We start from the raw sequence: 17,211 nt of genomic DNA, 5'->3' as shown, positions 1-17,211 counted from the left end.
GAATCTGGGTGGATTACAACAGAGATGTGACAACAGCAGATTGAGCTCATTATACCCCGACTATCTTCATCTTTACTAATCTGTTAATTGGGATGGTGAAATTTGTACCCTAAATGCAGCAGATCCAGTTTGATCTTGGAAGCTAAGTAGGTCCAGCCCTGGTTAGCACTTGGAAGGGAGACTACCAATGAAAACCAGGTGCTGTAAGCTATATTTCAGAGGAAGGAACTAGCAAATCTACCTCTGAATATTCCTTGGCTAAGAAAACCCTATGAAATTCATGGGATTGCCATAATTCAACAGGAGACTTGAAGGCACACACAAATTACAAAGAAACTGGGGTGTGCCAAAGCTGTCTTTTATTTCTGTTATTCCAGTAACAATAGGTTTCTCAACTGCAAATATTTCTGTAAACCGTATGATCACATTATGGTTTTTCTTCAGTTTTAATAATGATATCAGAGCTTTATAATTGTTGCATTATTCGTAATATATTAATTTTAACAAAACTATCAAATGTGAAACAGAGAGGGGGGAAGTGAGAAAGAGAGAGACAGATGGACAGGATGGGGAGACGGGGTGAGAGATGACTGAATCTTGAGAAGTAGTTCATCTTTTAGATGGAAGGAAAGACTTATATAATGTGTGAACAAGTTCAAGATACTGTGTGTAAGGAAGAGGCTTAGGCCTTCATTAGGAACATTAGCTAGGTGGCAAAAAGGATCTGTGAGATGGACCCAAGAAACAAGAGCTGAAGAAATTACGGCAGTGTCTTAAGAAGGTAATACGCAGAAGAGGCAGGATTTGTACCAAAGTGGGCCAGGAGAGGCAGTAAAAGAAGATAAAACAGATATGCTGTACATGGGCCTGTACTTGCACTATGTTAAAAGTGTAAAGAGTCTTGGCCAAAAATATTATAGATGTGTGTCTTAAATGGAGAGGTTCAATGTCTACATTTAAAACAAAAGAACAACATAAAAAGGAATTCTACTTATTGAAGCCAGGAAGGCAAAAGATGGTGGTGGAATCCTTGCTGCTAGAGGTTCACTGCCATGCTAGCCTTCTTTTGGGCTTCCAGAGTTTGATTCTCTACTCCCTACAGAGCTTTGAGGCAACTGTTTGACAGCCTGGCTCTAACAAAGGGGGGCTTTCAATTCTGTTTGGTTTTAATGAGGTGTTAGATAGTTTTGATTGTATTACAATGTTAGAAGCTAATCCGAAGTCCCATCTAAGGGCAGAACTTGGCACAGAAATTCTGAAGCACTGCCAGTACATTGAGAAGATGCCAGTATTGAAGCTAACAGTGCTACATAATGAATAACATTTCTAGATAACAGGAGTGTTGACCTTCCACCTTTCCAGGCCAGGGGCAGCTCATCGGGCCTCTTGCTCAATACACTGGCCTCTAAGCCTCCACCCACTCTTTTTGGCCCTGTCCTTCTACATGCCTGTTTTTCTTCTGCTTCTGTGATGGTTGCTGCTTACAAATCTCCTGTGCACCACTAGTGGAGACTGGTGGCTTCCATCCCTGTAGGACAATGAATCCATTCTGGATTTTAGTAAGAACTATAAGGTGCTGAGCTTCTTTCATAAAAGAAATCCAGCACTATGGATTGCTCCAAATTGATTTTCTGCCTCCACAATCCTGGAAGGGAGGAGAAAAGAGGAGAGAAGAAAATGGGGGGGGGGGGGGGGGAAGGGGAAGAAAAATAAGTGAAACCCAGAGAGAAGCAAGAAGAAGGAAGAAAGCACAGGAGAAAAAGAAAGAAAGGAAACAAGGGCAGGTAATGTTGCTTCAGTCATATCTGCTTTTGAATATTTTCTGGCAGCCATGCCCTATGGGGAGCAACTTAGGGAGCTCAGCATGTTTAGTCTGGAGAAGAAAAGATGAAAAGGTGATATGATAGCCCTGTTTAAATAAAAGCGATGTCATATTGAGGAGGGAACAAGCTTGTTTTCTGCTACTCCAGAAAATAGGACACAGAGCAATGGATGCAAACTACAGGAAAAATGGTTCCACCTCAACATCAGGAAGAATTTCCTGACATTAAGAGCTGTCTGACAGTGGAACATACTCCATTGGAGAGTGGTGGAGTCTCCTTCTTCGGAGGTTTTAAAACAGAGGCTGCATGGCCATCTGTTGGGGGTGCTTTGACTGTGTCTTCCTGCATGGCAGATTGGGGTTGGACTGGATGGCTCTTGAGGTCTCTTCCAACTCTATGATTCTACCCACTTTGGGCTTTAGCCATGCCTGCAGCTGGAATGCAGAAATATAGATTCTATGGGGACAAGTTACAAAATGTTCCCTTGCCTTAGGTTTATGTGCTGAAGTTTACCAAAGCTGTAAGCAAACAAGACTCCAAGGTCACCCACTTGAACATTTATATTACAGCTGGGGTGATGTGGGCAATGCTGAAGTCCAGGAATGTCTTGATGGACGGCACAGACAAGAGTCTATTTTAGTTCTGCTAATTAGCAATAAATTACATTGTAGCAAGCAGTTTGCATCCTGAGGACACCTAAGTATTGACAGCGGCCACATTGTCTCTTCCCCCTCCCTAGAGAATCCTTATTTCCATCTGATAGGAAACAGAATTTACGGTTCTGTGCACCAGTAAAAGTTGGCACAGTTTCAGAATCCATAAACATTGTGCCATACACACTCTCCATACTTTCATGCAGAGGATGAAGTGTCAAATAACTCCTTAGAGCTCTGGCAGTACTAATTAAGAAGAGTCACAGGGGTGAATCATAATAATGGAGACCCTGCCATATTCATTTTATTTTATTTTATTTCATTTTACTTCTGTATTTGTTGAAAATGCACACCTACAGGGGATGTCAGCAATTTTAACTACATCTGCCAAATTATTCCCCCCCCCCCCCCCCGTGTGTGTGTATTCGTTTAATGCAGATATTTAAATGTTAACATTAATTTATTCAGTAGGTGCAACTACTCATTATTTTGTAAAGCTAGAGCTGAAATGAAATTGCTCCCCCATATTCTCAGAACCCCCTTCTGAATTTGAAGGTTGAATATTCCACAGGCATTCTAAATATTTGGAAATCTGTCAAATATTAGTTATTTGCATGTAATGAATTCTCTCCCTCTCCCGCTATTGATGTTTGGCAGTTGACATGCAATGGCATGTAGTTTCTGACATCTGTGATAAATGGCATGCAACAATATATCACAATAATTCTCAAAATGTTCTGCTTCCTAGGAATATTTCTTTTACAATGATTTATTTGCATTTCTTTTTTAAAAATCTCTATTTGTTTACCATGCCCTGAGTGTTGTAAAAGATTCCTTGCGCATAGGTCATTCACCTTTCCCTTTTGGCTACATGTGGATGAAGTTTTGCACTTGTAATGATGTAAACCTTTAGGGAAACATGTCCACTCTGATTAAGAATGGGCTTTTGAGAATCTTCCAAAGCATTCAAGAAGGCAGCCCAGAATCCATTTAAAATCATTTGACATTATCTGGTGATTGCTAAACAATAGTATTTAATTTTCCTCAATCAATGTTTCTCAGCTCTCAAGAGACATGTTTTCAGCCATTTTCCAAATATTTTGGAATATTCTTTCTATCTCTATACAGTGACTGCCATTAGAATACAGACTGAGAGGAGCTGTTAGATGACAGAAAAACCAAATGAAAAAAAACCCTGCATGGAGGATATGACCGCCAGATTTCCAAATGTGAATCTTTGGAAGTACTCAGTAATGTGGTACCAGTGGATAATGCTTCTTGCACTGAATTTAAGGGTCCATGTACAAATTAACCAGGATACCCTTGGGTAAATCCACTAAACTGTGCTATAATGTTTCTGTGATTAGTAACAAAGGCTTTAGGCATCTTTAACATCAGTGCCATTGGTGACTTAACAACAACCAGTACTTTGTGTTTCAAGTGACCTTGAAGGATCTTCAAGGACCATGTCTGAGGACCATACAATTTTGGCAGCATTGTATTTTTCTCCTGTTGTATGGCCATTGTTGAATGAAATGTGTTTACAAGCAAAGGGAAAAATATATAATTACCTTCACGGAACTATTTTATAGTTGAATCCATGAACCAAAAGCCGCTTGAATATTTTTCTGCTTCATTTTTAAAACCGTTCTCTGCTATTCACCTGCACTTAGGGAGTCAGAACTGACCTCCTAACAGCTGGTTTTATGGGGTCAGCAAGATGATTGATTGAAACTCATCTGCATAATTCCATGGAGCCTGACCTTATGCAACTTCCAGAATGCCATTCTTGCTATTGCTCACTTTGTCAACCTCAAGAGCAAAAGTCCCTAGCTCTCCCTCTCCATAACCTTTAACTCCAGCCAGAATGGTTGAGGATGTTTGTTTTAAAAACAGCCTTTCAAGCTTTATCTCACTAATGCAGCTGAAGTGAACTGCATAGGGCTTGTTATCAGTTCCCAGGATCAAAATTTAAGAGGGCAGAAGCTTGGCTCTTTTTTCACTTGGGGCTTTCCCTTTGGGACTCATTCTTCTTGATTGTCTGCCAGGACCTCTTTGATTATTTTCGGGATGCATTACAAGACTCATTTATTTCCTTTAGTGCCAAAGAATGCTCCTGAGATTTTATGTTGCTTTCATTTTGAGCTGGGAATAAAGGCACTGGGTCCTGCCTGATCTTGGAAACTAAGCAGGGTAAGCCCTGGTTAGTACTTGGATGGAGGTCCACCAAAAATATTGTCTGCTGTTGGCTATATTTCACAGGAAGGAACTGGCAAAACACAGAACAGATGGATGTATGAAGCAATAAACATACTGATTCTAAACACAACAAACCATCCTTTAGTTCTAATGGGATTAGAGGATTATCCTGGCCCTGGACATGATTTATTAATTTGCATATTTATCAAGAATATTTCTGTCGCTGCTTTCTAGTTCAAAAACTGAAACTTTCTTCATCATTTGGAATCCAACAATCCTGGAAGTTTTGCACAGACGTCTATGTATAGCACAGAAACTGGAGTCTCTAAAGTTGGGTGAGTTGTGTAACTAACTGTCTTAGGACCAGGGGCCACTTTTCATGTTAGTCAAGTGTTCAAGGGTTGAACGTTTTTGGTCCTTATTTTCAAAAAGAATATTATTGTCACATAAAGTGACACTCCCATTTATACACAATTAATTATTATTAAATTTATAATTTATGCATAAAGAACCCTTTAAGGTACTTAAACTGATTTTAATTAACAGAATATTGACTGTAATATTGACAACTGATACTGAATTCAAAGGGGGCATGATATTGACTCTTCCAAGGACTATAATACATTTAGCTTTCCACCACTGATGATTGTGCATTTAGCAGCTTGCTGCCAAATTTTAGTGTGTTTTTATTAAAAAAAAATTCTGGGGATTACATGGGAGTTGCAAAAATGAGTCCACAAAACAGACTTTGCACACCTCTGCTCTGAAACATTCCCCTAAACAGCACTGAATTGGTAAACCTGGGATCCTATTATTCTGTATAAACATTCTCAGCAAGTGCAGCAAGCAAGGCTGTTTTCTATAGGGCATTATGGTACCATGGCTTTCATTTATCTCTTCTATGGAAGCCTCTTATGAAATGCCAGCCAAGTACAGATGCCTATATTTTTCTGACTAATTTCATTCAGAGAAAAAGAGAGCGAGCGAGAGAGAGAGATGTGTTATATAACTTATTTATCCATTCTTTCATTACATAGTTTCTTCAAACTGTTTTACTTTAGCTGTCCCAAAAGCACATCTATGATATATTAAGAAATATAAATAATACTTTATTGCTTTTGTGTCATCTGTTTCATCCCTTCTGTTTTAAATTCTATTTTTTTTAAAAAAAACATTCAATGGAATAAGAGTATTTCCATTGGAAGCTACGCAGTTGGTAACATATGCACCCCTTGATATTTTCAGCCTGAAAATCTGACCTAGAAAATCTGACCTAGAACTGCACAATAAGAGGTAATTTGAATATATGAGTTGTGGGATATTCAGGCATTGCCAAATATAAATAAAACAACTGAGGAATAGAATCTTTATCATTCCAAGCTAATGACATTGTATTTGTTTCCACAGATATACAATGAGAAAAAAAAATCAAAAATCAAATGTGTGCCTAAATGTGTGCCTAACATGTTGAGTTTTGTTCTCGTCCTTGAGGTGCACTTTATAATGTTTACACAAATGCAGGCACACACCACTTAGAAATGGACTGTACAATTTTAAATATTATTAGTAGGCTAATTAAGACTGGAGAATTGGGGTTAACTCCATCTCCCCCCTGAATACAGGAATCAACATGCTTTTTTTTTTTACATTGAAGAGGATTTAAACATGTGACGCCAGATTTACCACTGGAAATTCTGCAGTCCCAAGATGTGCTCTGATACATTTGCCCTTATCTTGAACCTTACGTCTTGTAAATTTAATCATGAGTATGAAGGGAAGATACAGTTTCTGCTTTTCCAGAAAATTAAGACAATGGATTCAAATGGCTGCAGCTCCAGAAAACCTTATCAGATATAAAAACAAGAGAGAGCTATTTAGATCTCCAGGGCCCCCTCCACATGGACAGAATACCCCAGGAGCAGGATGGAGTATTCTGGGTTCCAAAGCTGCCTCATATTCCTCTGCCTACAAAGAAGCCTGCAGCCTCACAACATATTGGACTGCAAAAAGAGGATTCCTTGTTGATATGCAAATGGACATTAAATTCCCAGGATTTTGCCCAATTGCTCCATGGCCAGAAGAAGAGACGCCAGCCTGCTAAAGATACCCTCCCTATACCATCTTAACTAAGGACAGAAACAACAAAATTCAGGCATCTTATTAACATCTCTAATTTTCCTCCTGTTTGGTATGCAACATCTTGCCTGATGAAGAAGTCAGCGGAGCTTCAAAAGCTTGCAACAAGTATGTTGTGCATTTCAGTTGGCCAATAAAGGTATCAATGCTTGGTGGATTTTTGTCCATATTCCCACTGTTACCTAAGCATTCTGGAGCAACACTAGACAACTGTTTCACAGTACAACCCACCACAGCCACAGGTCGCTCTTTCTGAGGTTGAAAACAAGGCGTCCAGCATTATTCACATGGTTAGATACCTTGTTCTGACCTCGAAGGGATTGACTCATGCCAGTGGTCGGGGGTAGCATAGTGAGATGCATGTGTGAAAGTTGACTGCTGTCACTCTGTAGAGTTCAAGATTTTCTGGGAAAACTGGGAGCAAAAGATCATTTTAAGGGTGGTATGACATGGAGTTAGTGCTGAACTGACTAGACATCGTCAGGACAGTTTCCACCAGAATCAGGGATTGGATCCTGCATCATCTGGATTGACTGTCATGAGGATGTGTGGGGAGGATGTGTTATCTGACCCATGCAGACACAGCATAGGACTCTTCACTGCATTTGAAAGACCCTTTGGAACTTATTCTCTTTCTCTCAGTCTTAGTTAAAAAGATCTGGAAATAATAATTCCTAACACCTTCTGATGCTGAAAGATTGACCTTTGCCTATTGTGGAAAAATAGAAATCAATACTACTATAAGAAATGGATAAGTATAAGGCTGTGGCAGGCAATCAGATTTCATGAACATCCAAAAGGTCACAATAGCAGTTGATGCTAGCGTTCAGAACACGGTTGCCTTCCTGAGCATATTAGATCACTGGTAACTTCATTTTGAACCCACTGACCTCAGACTCCAGCATAAAGGCCATCTTAACCCACTATAAGAAGCAGGGAAGCTGTGGCTAGCACATAACTGGAAATTTGCAGGTCAACCAAGTTAGCAGTAGCAGATTGATAAAATCTGAGCAACTATGATTCTGACCAAATGTCAGTAAAGTACAGATGTTTATATTGACACATCTACGTACAAACACCCTTTCTGATCTTTCTTTAGACAGTGTTTTTTTCTTCTTAGTTTGTTTAGCTGTCCTAAAGCCATATGTACAATATATTAAGGATTGCAATAAGTGTGCTTTTACTTATTGTTCTTGTTGCATACTGCTTCATCACCTTTATTTTTAACCTAATTTCAATATAAAATAATTTTTTCAAAGGAGCATGGAGGGGACCATTCCTGTACACTGCAGTTAGCTTGGCACTCTACTGGATTTTATTTCACTCACTTCAGCAAACAACCTTTGTGTGCCTGGATCAGGTGGAGCTCACAGCAAGAACACCAATGGTGGCTGGTGGCTATGATGCCCTTTAGTGTGAACTTTAAAAGAGCCATCCAAGATTTATTTTTGTGGTTAACTGCCATCAAGTTTACTTATGATGGCCCTATGGCTGAGAAACCATGTCACCATATCCTCAACCTGGTGTGCTCTTGCAGACTCAATCCATGGCTTCCTTGGTTGAGTTTATTCATCTGGAATGTGGCATTTCTCTTTTCCTACTATCTTCTACCTTATTTTCTACCATTACTGTATTTTCTAGTGAGTCAGGTCTTCTCATTATATGGCCAAAGTGTATGACAAAGTTTAGTCATCTTGGCTTCTATAGAAAGTTCAAGCTTATTTGCTCTATCACCCATTTATTTGTCTTTTTCTTCCTGTCAACAATCATCACTGTCCAGCTTTCACAAGAATACATAGAAATTGGAAATATAATAACACGGACAATCCTGACTTTAGTATCCAATGTGATGAACCAATTTGGGGATGGGGTTCAATGCCTTGGATAGTTTTCAAACTTCAGATTAAAGCCCAGAGTGCATTCACAGTCCCACTGGCATGGGAACTACCAGCCACCTGTGGAGAACACCTTACTGGAAAGGAATGAATGTAGAGCCTTCCCCAATGAGTCAGGTTGCAAATGCCAGAAAGTAAAGACTTCTCTTCCTGGACTTGTTTACATAGCTTGTTTTCTATGTACAAAATTATAGAATTAGATACAGTCCTGCCATAATTCAAGATAATTTACCTGAACTATCTGTATGACCCCTTACAAATATTTTTAACACAGAAAATTTGATTTTGTAAGCAGATTACATATGAAAATATTAAATGAAATCAGATGAATTACAACCTCAGATATGCAAGTTCATCAAGTAAAAATATTAATTTTCTGAGAACTGCTTTTATGGTTTTCCATTACAGTATTAGGAAAAATAATAATAAAAAGAGTATTAATCTAATATATGATTAAATTCCCCAACTATTCAAAGTAGTCCCAATTTCAACAAATTTGAAGTCTGACCTTTTTGCCTTTTACATAAAAGGCTCTATACATATCCAATTACTTCTAACATGCTGCTCTATATTTAATTTGGGCTGTTTCAAATTAATAAGCAAATGGTCATTTGAAGTGTGAAAATAATGTGCAAAGAAACTGCTGAATTTCAAATGCAGAAATATTGGAACAGCCATTTTAACATTTGAAAGCTAATAACTTGGTTTGGAAACTGAATACTTCACTCATCACGGTAGCAAATAATTTTTTTTTGAGATCACACACACACACTGGATTCTTCTCATCCACAGCAGTCTGGTTCCAGGCCACCCTATGGATTGCAAAAAAAAATACTGATGGTTGCACCCCATATTACTCAATGGCACCAATGTGGGAGTACCTGTGTCTGGATAGGGCATCCACGTGCATGCGCCATTACTGAATAATATGGGACATGGTGATCCACGGATGGTCAAATCTGCAGATCACCAGCTAGCCAATATGAAGGGTCCCCCCGTTTCTCTCTCTCTCTCTCTCTCTCTCTCTCTCTGTGTATTCCACTGGAATACTGTATGTATTCATTTCCTCAGTAAGCAAGAACTGGTTTGTGCAATGGGATGGATAATTTATGTAATTACAAGTTACAGTGTCTGCAACCAAATTCAGATTTCTAGTCTTTAAAAAATTAGTGATGTTTGGAATGATGAATCTGATTCCTTCTTTATAGACATTATTATTTAGAGTAATATGCTGGGGGAATGAAGTATTTGAACAAGAAATTACCTGACCCACGCATGAGAAGGGACGGTATCTGCAGATGTATAATGAGAAACAGACATTTTCCTAACTCAAAAACAAACAAACAAAAACAAAACAAAAACCCCACTTTGTTTTAACCAGAAGACTGTTAATCAGAATGCACAATTTTTCATAAGGCATTCAAAAATCAAGAAAGACAGAGAACTAAATGTGATTTAAATGTACTTAATTTTGGCTGAGTGGTGTCTTATAGATTTTCAAATGCCTCTTCTATTCCACAGCCCAATATAAATATCCTGGGGGAAAATCTGGAGATGAATGAGTTGAGGTTATTTACCATGTCATTTTCCTTTCGTTATCACCTCCTTTTCAGGCTGCACATTTGGGGAGATTTGGAGGGAAAGATCCTGAGAAGTCTGCTTACCTCTGCACCAGTAGTGGTAGCAAAGCATTCTTTGACCTTTAAAATGTATGATTACAGATGCCATTGGTAGAACTCATCCCAGTGGTTGCTCTTTCCCTCATTCCCAGAATGCCCTTGATGCAATGCTGCTCCAAGGCATGCTAGGGGAAATGGCAGCAACCACCAGAGAACTATGCCAGCACTGCTTGTACCAAAGATTTTCAATGGAGAATTACATGATGTAGCTTTAAATAATAATAATAATAATAATAATAATAATAATAATAATAATAATATGCTATCCATGAACAGTATAAAGAACACACATATGTCCCACAGTTTACAAAATCAATTATTATCATATAAAACGATAAACAAAGCAAAGAAGAAGAAGGAATTATATTGTCATGTCATCATCATTACCACTGCTACCAGTTATATACAGTAACATAGATCACAAGTACAAACAACATTTAATTGATAAAACAGGATAGACTTTTTCCAGTTTTTAGATCTAGTAAGGAAAGTACCAGGAGACTTTGGGCCCTTTTCACATTACACCACTATGACTCTACTTTGGTTGGCAAGGCACTAGAATTGTCTGGCTGAGAATTCCAAGTACCCCCTCCCTCTACTGCAAATCCCAGGATTTTGAAGGACAGACCTGTGACAGTTACAGTGAAATCAAAGTACTATAACTGTGTAGTTTTGTGATGGACCTCTGAGACCCCCCCCCTTCTTCTGTCCAAGCTGGATGAGACCCTTGAGACCACCTTTCATCAAATTAATTCTCACCAGACAATTCTAGTGCCTCTCATCCTTTGATTTGAGTCCTCCCTCTTTAGCAACGCAATGGGACGTTACTGGGATTCCACTTGCACTTTCTGCCTATGATGCTGCAGATATATTTTCCCCCTTCTTTCTCAAATCCTGAGGAAAGGCCATGCTGAGCCAAGGCACATGAAAAGGAGCATGAGAGAGACAGAGTACTTTTAAAGAACAAGCTTTATTCTAAGTCAGGAAATTGTATAGTAAAAGGATAGCTCTCTACATGAAGAACCACCTTGTTCTTCAGGCACAGATTAGAAATTACAAATTACAGGTGAGATCACTTCAGCCAAATCAGGAAAGGAATAAAGCACCTGACATGACTAGATAATACATTTTCCTAATTCTGCTCACAGATCAGATGTGATTTGTAGTTCTTGCTGTTCCTGGAAAGCTGTGAGTCTGGACTCCGTTGTCCAGCCTCGACCAGCCATCCCAAATAAGAGCTCTTGGCTCCACGTGTTCCTTTGTTAGAAGCCCCCAACTGTCTGATCTGAGAGAGGAAGGCCGCCCTCATGGTGCTTTTTATTCAACTTAAGTCTTTTTCCATATGAGAAGCTATGGCTGTGCCATTTATCTAGCCTTCAGTCCATGCACTGAATTTTGTACTTTTCAACTTATCATATGTGAAACTGTTCACTATAAAAGGGAAAATGTAGAACATCTTACCTGTGGTTGACCTGATTGTTGAGGTGATATTGGAAGATGCCATTGCAGGGATACATTCATCATCTTGAGAGTAACCCGCCTGAATGGCGCGCAAGTAACTGTGGCTTCTGGTTCGGAAACAACCTGGCAGGTCGAGGGCATCCATTGCCTGAGCTTCAACTTCACTAAACACTGATTCACAAACAGATTCAAATTGCCCATTGACCTCTGCTTCACTCATCTAGATAAACAACAACATTGCATTTGTTTTGTTTTTTTGTGTTGGCTTGCTTTGTCAGAAATGGACTCTGCTGCAACACCTCAAAAACAGACACTACCTGAAGATACAAATCACCCACTCAATCTCAACCCCAAAGCCCTCCTGGCATTTTTAAAATCACATAACAATATGTATGAGCATAAGTGAACTGGGCACATTGTCTTTAGGTAGTTCTGATGTGAGTTCAGGGCTAAATATAAAGAGATTGATTTTTGGTCTGACTATGTTAAATATCTTGTAAAAATAAGACAGAGAATTGATACAGTGTATTAGAATAACTTGTGAATAATGCTAGGCTTGAGTCTTTTTTCTTTCCTCCCTCCACATATTTATTTTTCCAGAATGCATCTCCACAGCAAAACAGGAATATGGATATTTTAAAAAACAGTTTCCTCAAATCCCAATAGAGTTGATGAATAGACAGTTTTTGGAAAAGTGGCAACATTTGAAAACACTATAGTGAACCTTGTATGTAAGGAGAGGAAGTTGAAAGCTGGTACATATATCTTGGGGCAAAACAAGGCATCTTGTTATGACCTACTCCCCCCCCCCAAAAGGTGGGGTAGGATGCTCATTTGTTCAATCCATATTTAGTTAATAAATCATTATCTGGAATCAGATGTGTAATAACCATATTCAGAAGATACAGAAAACTATGACCTGTTCCAAATTGTGTGTGCTGTAGCCCCAGAGTAGCAGACTAGAGGAAATGGCTTAACCCCTCCAACTCATGTTGGGATTCCCCAGGGGCACTCTTGCAATATTGTTTCTTGTTAACTTGACTTTGAATGCTTCTATGCTGCTGTATTTTAATGGATGTCTGTAAACTGCTTCAGGGGATATGACTGGCTGTGAAGAGCCAAGTAAAAAATGCAAGGGATGAACAGAAATAAATTTAACAATGGCTTTCCAGGAATAAAATATTCAGTGGGAAATTTTTTTCTTCACAAGAAAAAAGTGCCCTGCTAAATCTCTTCAGTGTTGTATATCAGAAATGTTTTTGTATTGGACATTGGAACTGCCCAAGGGTCAGAGCAAGATCACATATCATCACATGTTGTTCAGAATTAGTATGATGTGTCATTCATAATAGGAGCTGGACTAGTATCAAGTAAAGGCACTAGTACTGTATCACATAAAACAATGACACCAGAATACAGTATCCTTCTTGGTTTGCAAGAACTTGGCTTGAGAGAAAGGACCTATATACTTAACAGGTTTCATCAGGCTTTCTTCATCCAGTCAAGGCAGTGCCATGCTTGGAGAAACTCTACTAGCTTCATTTCTTCTTTAAAAAGTACTATTCCACGCCTCCCCAGATCAGGTACTCTGTGTTTATTACTAACATAGGACTACTTTGTACAATTTTTTTGTCCATGCAGTATTTTCTCTTTTTATGACTTGATTATGTTTTTATGTGAGGGGGGAGGGTGGAGGATCATGGAATTTTTAATCTCTTTTAATTGTATGGTATTTTACTGCTATAATCCACTTGGATTCCCTGAGATTAAGTGATATAATAATAATAATAATAATAATAATAATAATAATAATAATAATATAACATGGATGACTGTCATGGATGACCACTATTCCACCCTAGTTCCTAGAACTGTGATGGTCTTTTGCTAAGACAGGATTTGCTGTAGACCCATAGTAGAAAATGTGTGAACTTCCAGGGATTGCTAGATTGTAACTGTCATAGGTAGCATTTCCAGTGGTGAGGTCTGATAGGATCTGTAGTCCAGCAACATCTGGAACACTATATGTTGCCCACCTCTGCTGTACACTGTACCCCAGTTGATAGATAGGCCAATGGACGACTGTGATTGTAATAGGATTCCATGCCCACATCAACTGTAATGCATGAACTGGGTCAATGTAACAGGGAGGGGAAATCCAGGGGACGGAATGTGCATTTTTAGATGTAAAAAAATAATTTGAATGAAGGGTGTATGTAGACACCAAAAGCCTTACTTTTCATTTCCTGTTAATAAAGTCCATAATTAGATTAATGTGAAAATAATTATTTCTGACCCTTGTAATTATTACTATTACTGTATTCTAATCAAATTAACTCAAGTAATGTAAGACAAACATTCTTATTCTGAGCAGCCTTATGCTAACACTATTAAGAAATAAAGATGGGATAATATAGTTACAAGAAAGATGAAGATCTTATTTGCTACTTGTAAACTCAATTTGCTGGCAGGAAGCATAACAATTACTAGTAGGATATGCGGAGGGGGAATAGATTTGAGCCCTTCCCTAGCTGTATCTCTCAGACATAACAGTGATACGCCACTAATAGTGAATCAGATTCCTTTACAGTTCAACTGTGACAAACAGAAGATTGTAGTATTTAGGAAAGTTCATAGGATGAAACAGTTTAAAAACTTGCTCCAGTTTAGATGACATTCCTACATTTCTCATATGAAAGCTATTCACATATCCCCTAACCAGAAGCATAAATTCCTAACACTTATGGCTAGATATTCCAGGGGTTCAACTTATACAACACTGTGTGGTTTCTAACAATTGAAATAAAGCACAGTTAATATCTCTTCTTGCCTCTCATTCTCAAAAGATGAGAGGTAAAATGTGTGGAGGCTGATTATTCCCAATTACAGTTTTTCACAATTTATATTTAGGGCAACATACCTACTGATTTTATTATATACATTTTGAATAGTGGATTCCACATATTATGTTTTATCAATCCCATGTTTGCCATCAAAATATATACTCATCATGGAGAGGCCATGCAAAACCCCATATATGTAATCTAGAGTGTACCAATCAGTGTTTCTCACTTTCATGAATGACTTTTTAAAAGTGTAAAACATATCAACACCTTAAAAATAGTAATTGTGTGTGGGGGGGCCAAGTGTCTTCTAGTTTGTTACAAAACATCATTAAATTCCAAATCTCTGAACTCAGGCACATGACAAATCTCCCCAATTCAGTAATTTTAAATCAGGCCACCACAAATGGTTAAACCCTTAATGCTCCATTTGTTTAATCTGGAACCATTTAAATTCTCACTTTTCTGGTGTTTGTTGAGAAATTAAAAACTTTAATTTCTGAGAACCAGGCTAGAACATATGACAAACTTTAGGGGTTTAAAACATTGTTGTTTCTGCTCTTGTTTCAAAAAGTTGAAAGTGAAGTAATAAAAGTTTCCAACCTGGCTAATGCAGCTGGCCTGACTGAGGGTGCTCACTGCTCTCATGTAACTCTGGTTCCTTGATCGGAACTTGGGGGAATTGTAGTTGGCCGCTGGATCCAAACTGTGACCACCAGGCACGTCACTTGCAGCTTGCAGGTAGCTCTGGCTATTAAGAAAAGATTAGGGGATACAAAATATGAGGGAAAAGAAACTGCAACTAGAAAAAATTCGGAGGGGATGAAAGAGAACCTTATTTCCCATTACAAATCCTTTAAGCAAAGTGAACAATCAAATTAATCATTCCTTCACAGTGGCATATGTGTTTTACCAAAGACAGCAAAATTCTACTGCAAGATTTTGGGCTTTTGCTTTCTTGATCATACCATAGAAACACTGGCCCAGATCCAGCACAGCATGGCTTGGTTGCAAACATCTGCCTTCACCATGGAGAACCCAAACTCCTGTATCGAAAAAAGCTTGAACTACATTCTTACACACGTGGTTGGCACTGTCAACATTATGATCTCTTAACTATCTGGTCAAAATAGGAATGATTCAAGATCAGCTCCTATAGAAATGTCTGGACTCTTGCGTTTTCCTTGCTGCAATCTCTAACTGCACAAATGGCCTTTGAAGATCTGAAACACTAATTTTCAAAGAAACAGCCATGTTAGTTCATAAAAGAAAATGGGGTCCCATCCACCCACCCACATTTTCATTTTAGCTATGCCATTTTAGTATATCAACTATATTTTAGATGTTTCAGTAATGATTCAGTATTAGTACTACGAAGTTTGTATACTGGATTGTGTCTAGTGGTATGTATTGTACTGTATTTGTTGTAATTGCAGTGGCCATTGGCTTGACAGAAACAAAATTTGACTAGACTTGACCAACATATCCTTTTTTATTATATTAACTAGACTGCTCTTAAACTGCTACCATCCTACTTCAGGACATCAGGCTACTGTACCAGTGTGGCTCCATGGGTGAGTGCAGGGTGGGGAATCTAAATAATGCTTCCTATATGATGCATATTGCCCATTTCATTGATGAAAATGTTGAAACTTCATCAGTCCTTTTCTCTTTTCTTACGAGATATCAATAAGACCTAAAAAAACTAGTAAGATTGTGTCTGTTTATTTCTAATAAATATCAGCTAATCTAATCTACTGCATTTCTCAGTAGTAAAGACTTGATATTTACTTTACAGAGCAAAGGAGCCTTTGAAAGTACATATTTAAACATAAGAGGTTGAAATCTGAACTTTAAATTAAAAATTCTTTTTGTTTGTTTGTTTGTTTGTAATGAAGGACCTTTGGGAAAGTAAAACAAAACCAGGAAACCCCAGAAGTAAACAAGAACAAATGGCTAACATAACTGATGGTACAATGCTGTGGAAGGAGTCCCACTAAACTCAAGAAGGCCTCTTCTAAGCAAACATATATTTGAAACTTTAGGCATTATCAAAAATAAATTATAGGAGTTTTATTCACATGTGAGACACCAGAAATCACAAACACTTTTAAGATTTATGTCTGCTTAAAACAGGCATGGGAATTGTGTGGTCCTCCAGATCTCATCCTGCAATTCCTCCCACTAGTCTGAGGCCCAGAGAAGAAATCACAAATACTAAGACTCAGGAGCAGGCCCTGAGTACTGACATCAATAGGTAGAGTTTTTGGGGGTTGCAATAGAAAAATATCTGGAAGACAACTGTGTGTGAGAATATGCAGCAGCCTACAAAGTAGCCTGCAGCAATGGAAAGCAGCAACACACTGTGTGATCCTCGTAGGTTCTTTGGACCAATTCATGAATAGCAGAATTTGGAAAATGTTACCTTTTGCTTGGAAATATTTCTTTAGTTGAGCTACAATTCTTGTGTGTTCTCAAAAGCTGTGCTTGGAAAACTGGTAAAAACATTGCTGGGAAAAATG

At 38.3% G+C, this 17,211-nt stretch overlaps 1 protein-coding gene and 1 long non-coding RNA gene across 7 annotated transcripts in view; one reads left to right on the top strand and one right to left on the bottom strand.

The window, feature by feature from the left end:
* DLGAP2 (DLG associated protein 2) overlaps positions 1–17,211 on the bottom strand; it is a 587,254-nt gene that overhangs the window by 52,188 nt on the left and 517,855 nt on the right. For all 6 annotated transcript variants that reach the window (XM_042444836.1, XM_042444842.1, XM_042444839.1 and 3 more), the window contains 2 exons: positions 15,293–15,440; positions 11,847–12,066 (listed from right to left, as the gene is read on the bottom strand). In XM_042444836.1, coding sequence (XP_042300770.1) covers positions 11,847–12,066; positions 15,293–15,440 — 368 coding nt within the window. The remainder of the gene's footprint in view (positions 1–11,846; positions 12,067–15,292; positions 15,441–17,211) is intronic.
* On the top strand, positions 1,465–6,867 carry LOC121918850. The gene is made up of 4 exons (XR_006101316.1): positions 1,465–1,784; positions 4,910–5,010; positions 5,921–5,968; positions 6,083–6,867. It is a non-coding gene; the product is annotated as an uncharacterized LOC121918850 (long non-coding RNA).

This window comes from Sceloporus undulatus, chromosome 1 (assembly GCF_019175285.1).
Source record: "Sceloporus undulatus isolate JIND9_A2432 ecotype Alabama chromosome 1, SceUnd_v1.1, whole genome shotgun sequence".
Classification (NCBI taxonomy): domain Eukaryota; kingdom Metazoa; phylum Chordata; class Lepidosauria; order Squamata; family Phrynosomatidae; genus Sceloporus; species Sceloporus undulatus.
Note: the sequence above shows the minus strand (reverse complement) of the source record. Positions and strands in the feature narration are given on the sequence as shown.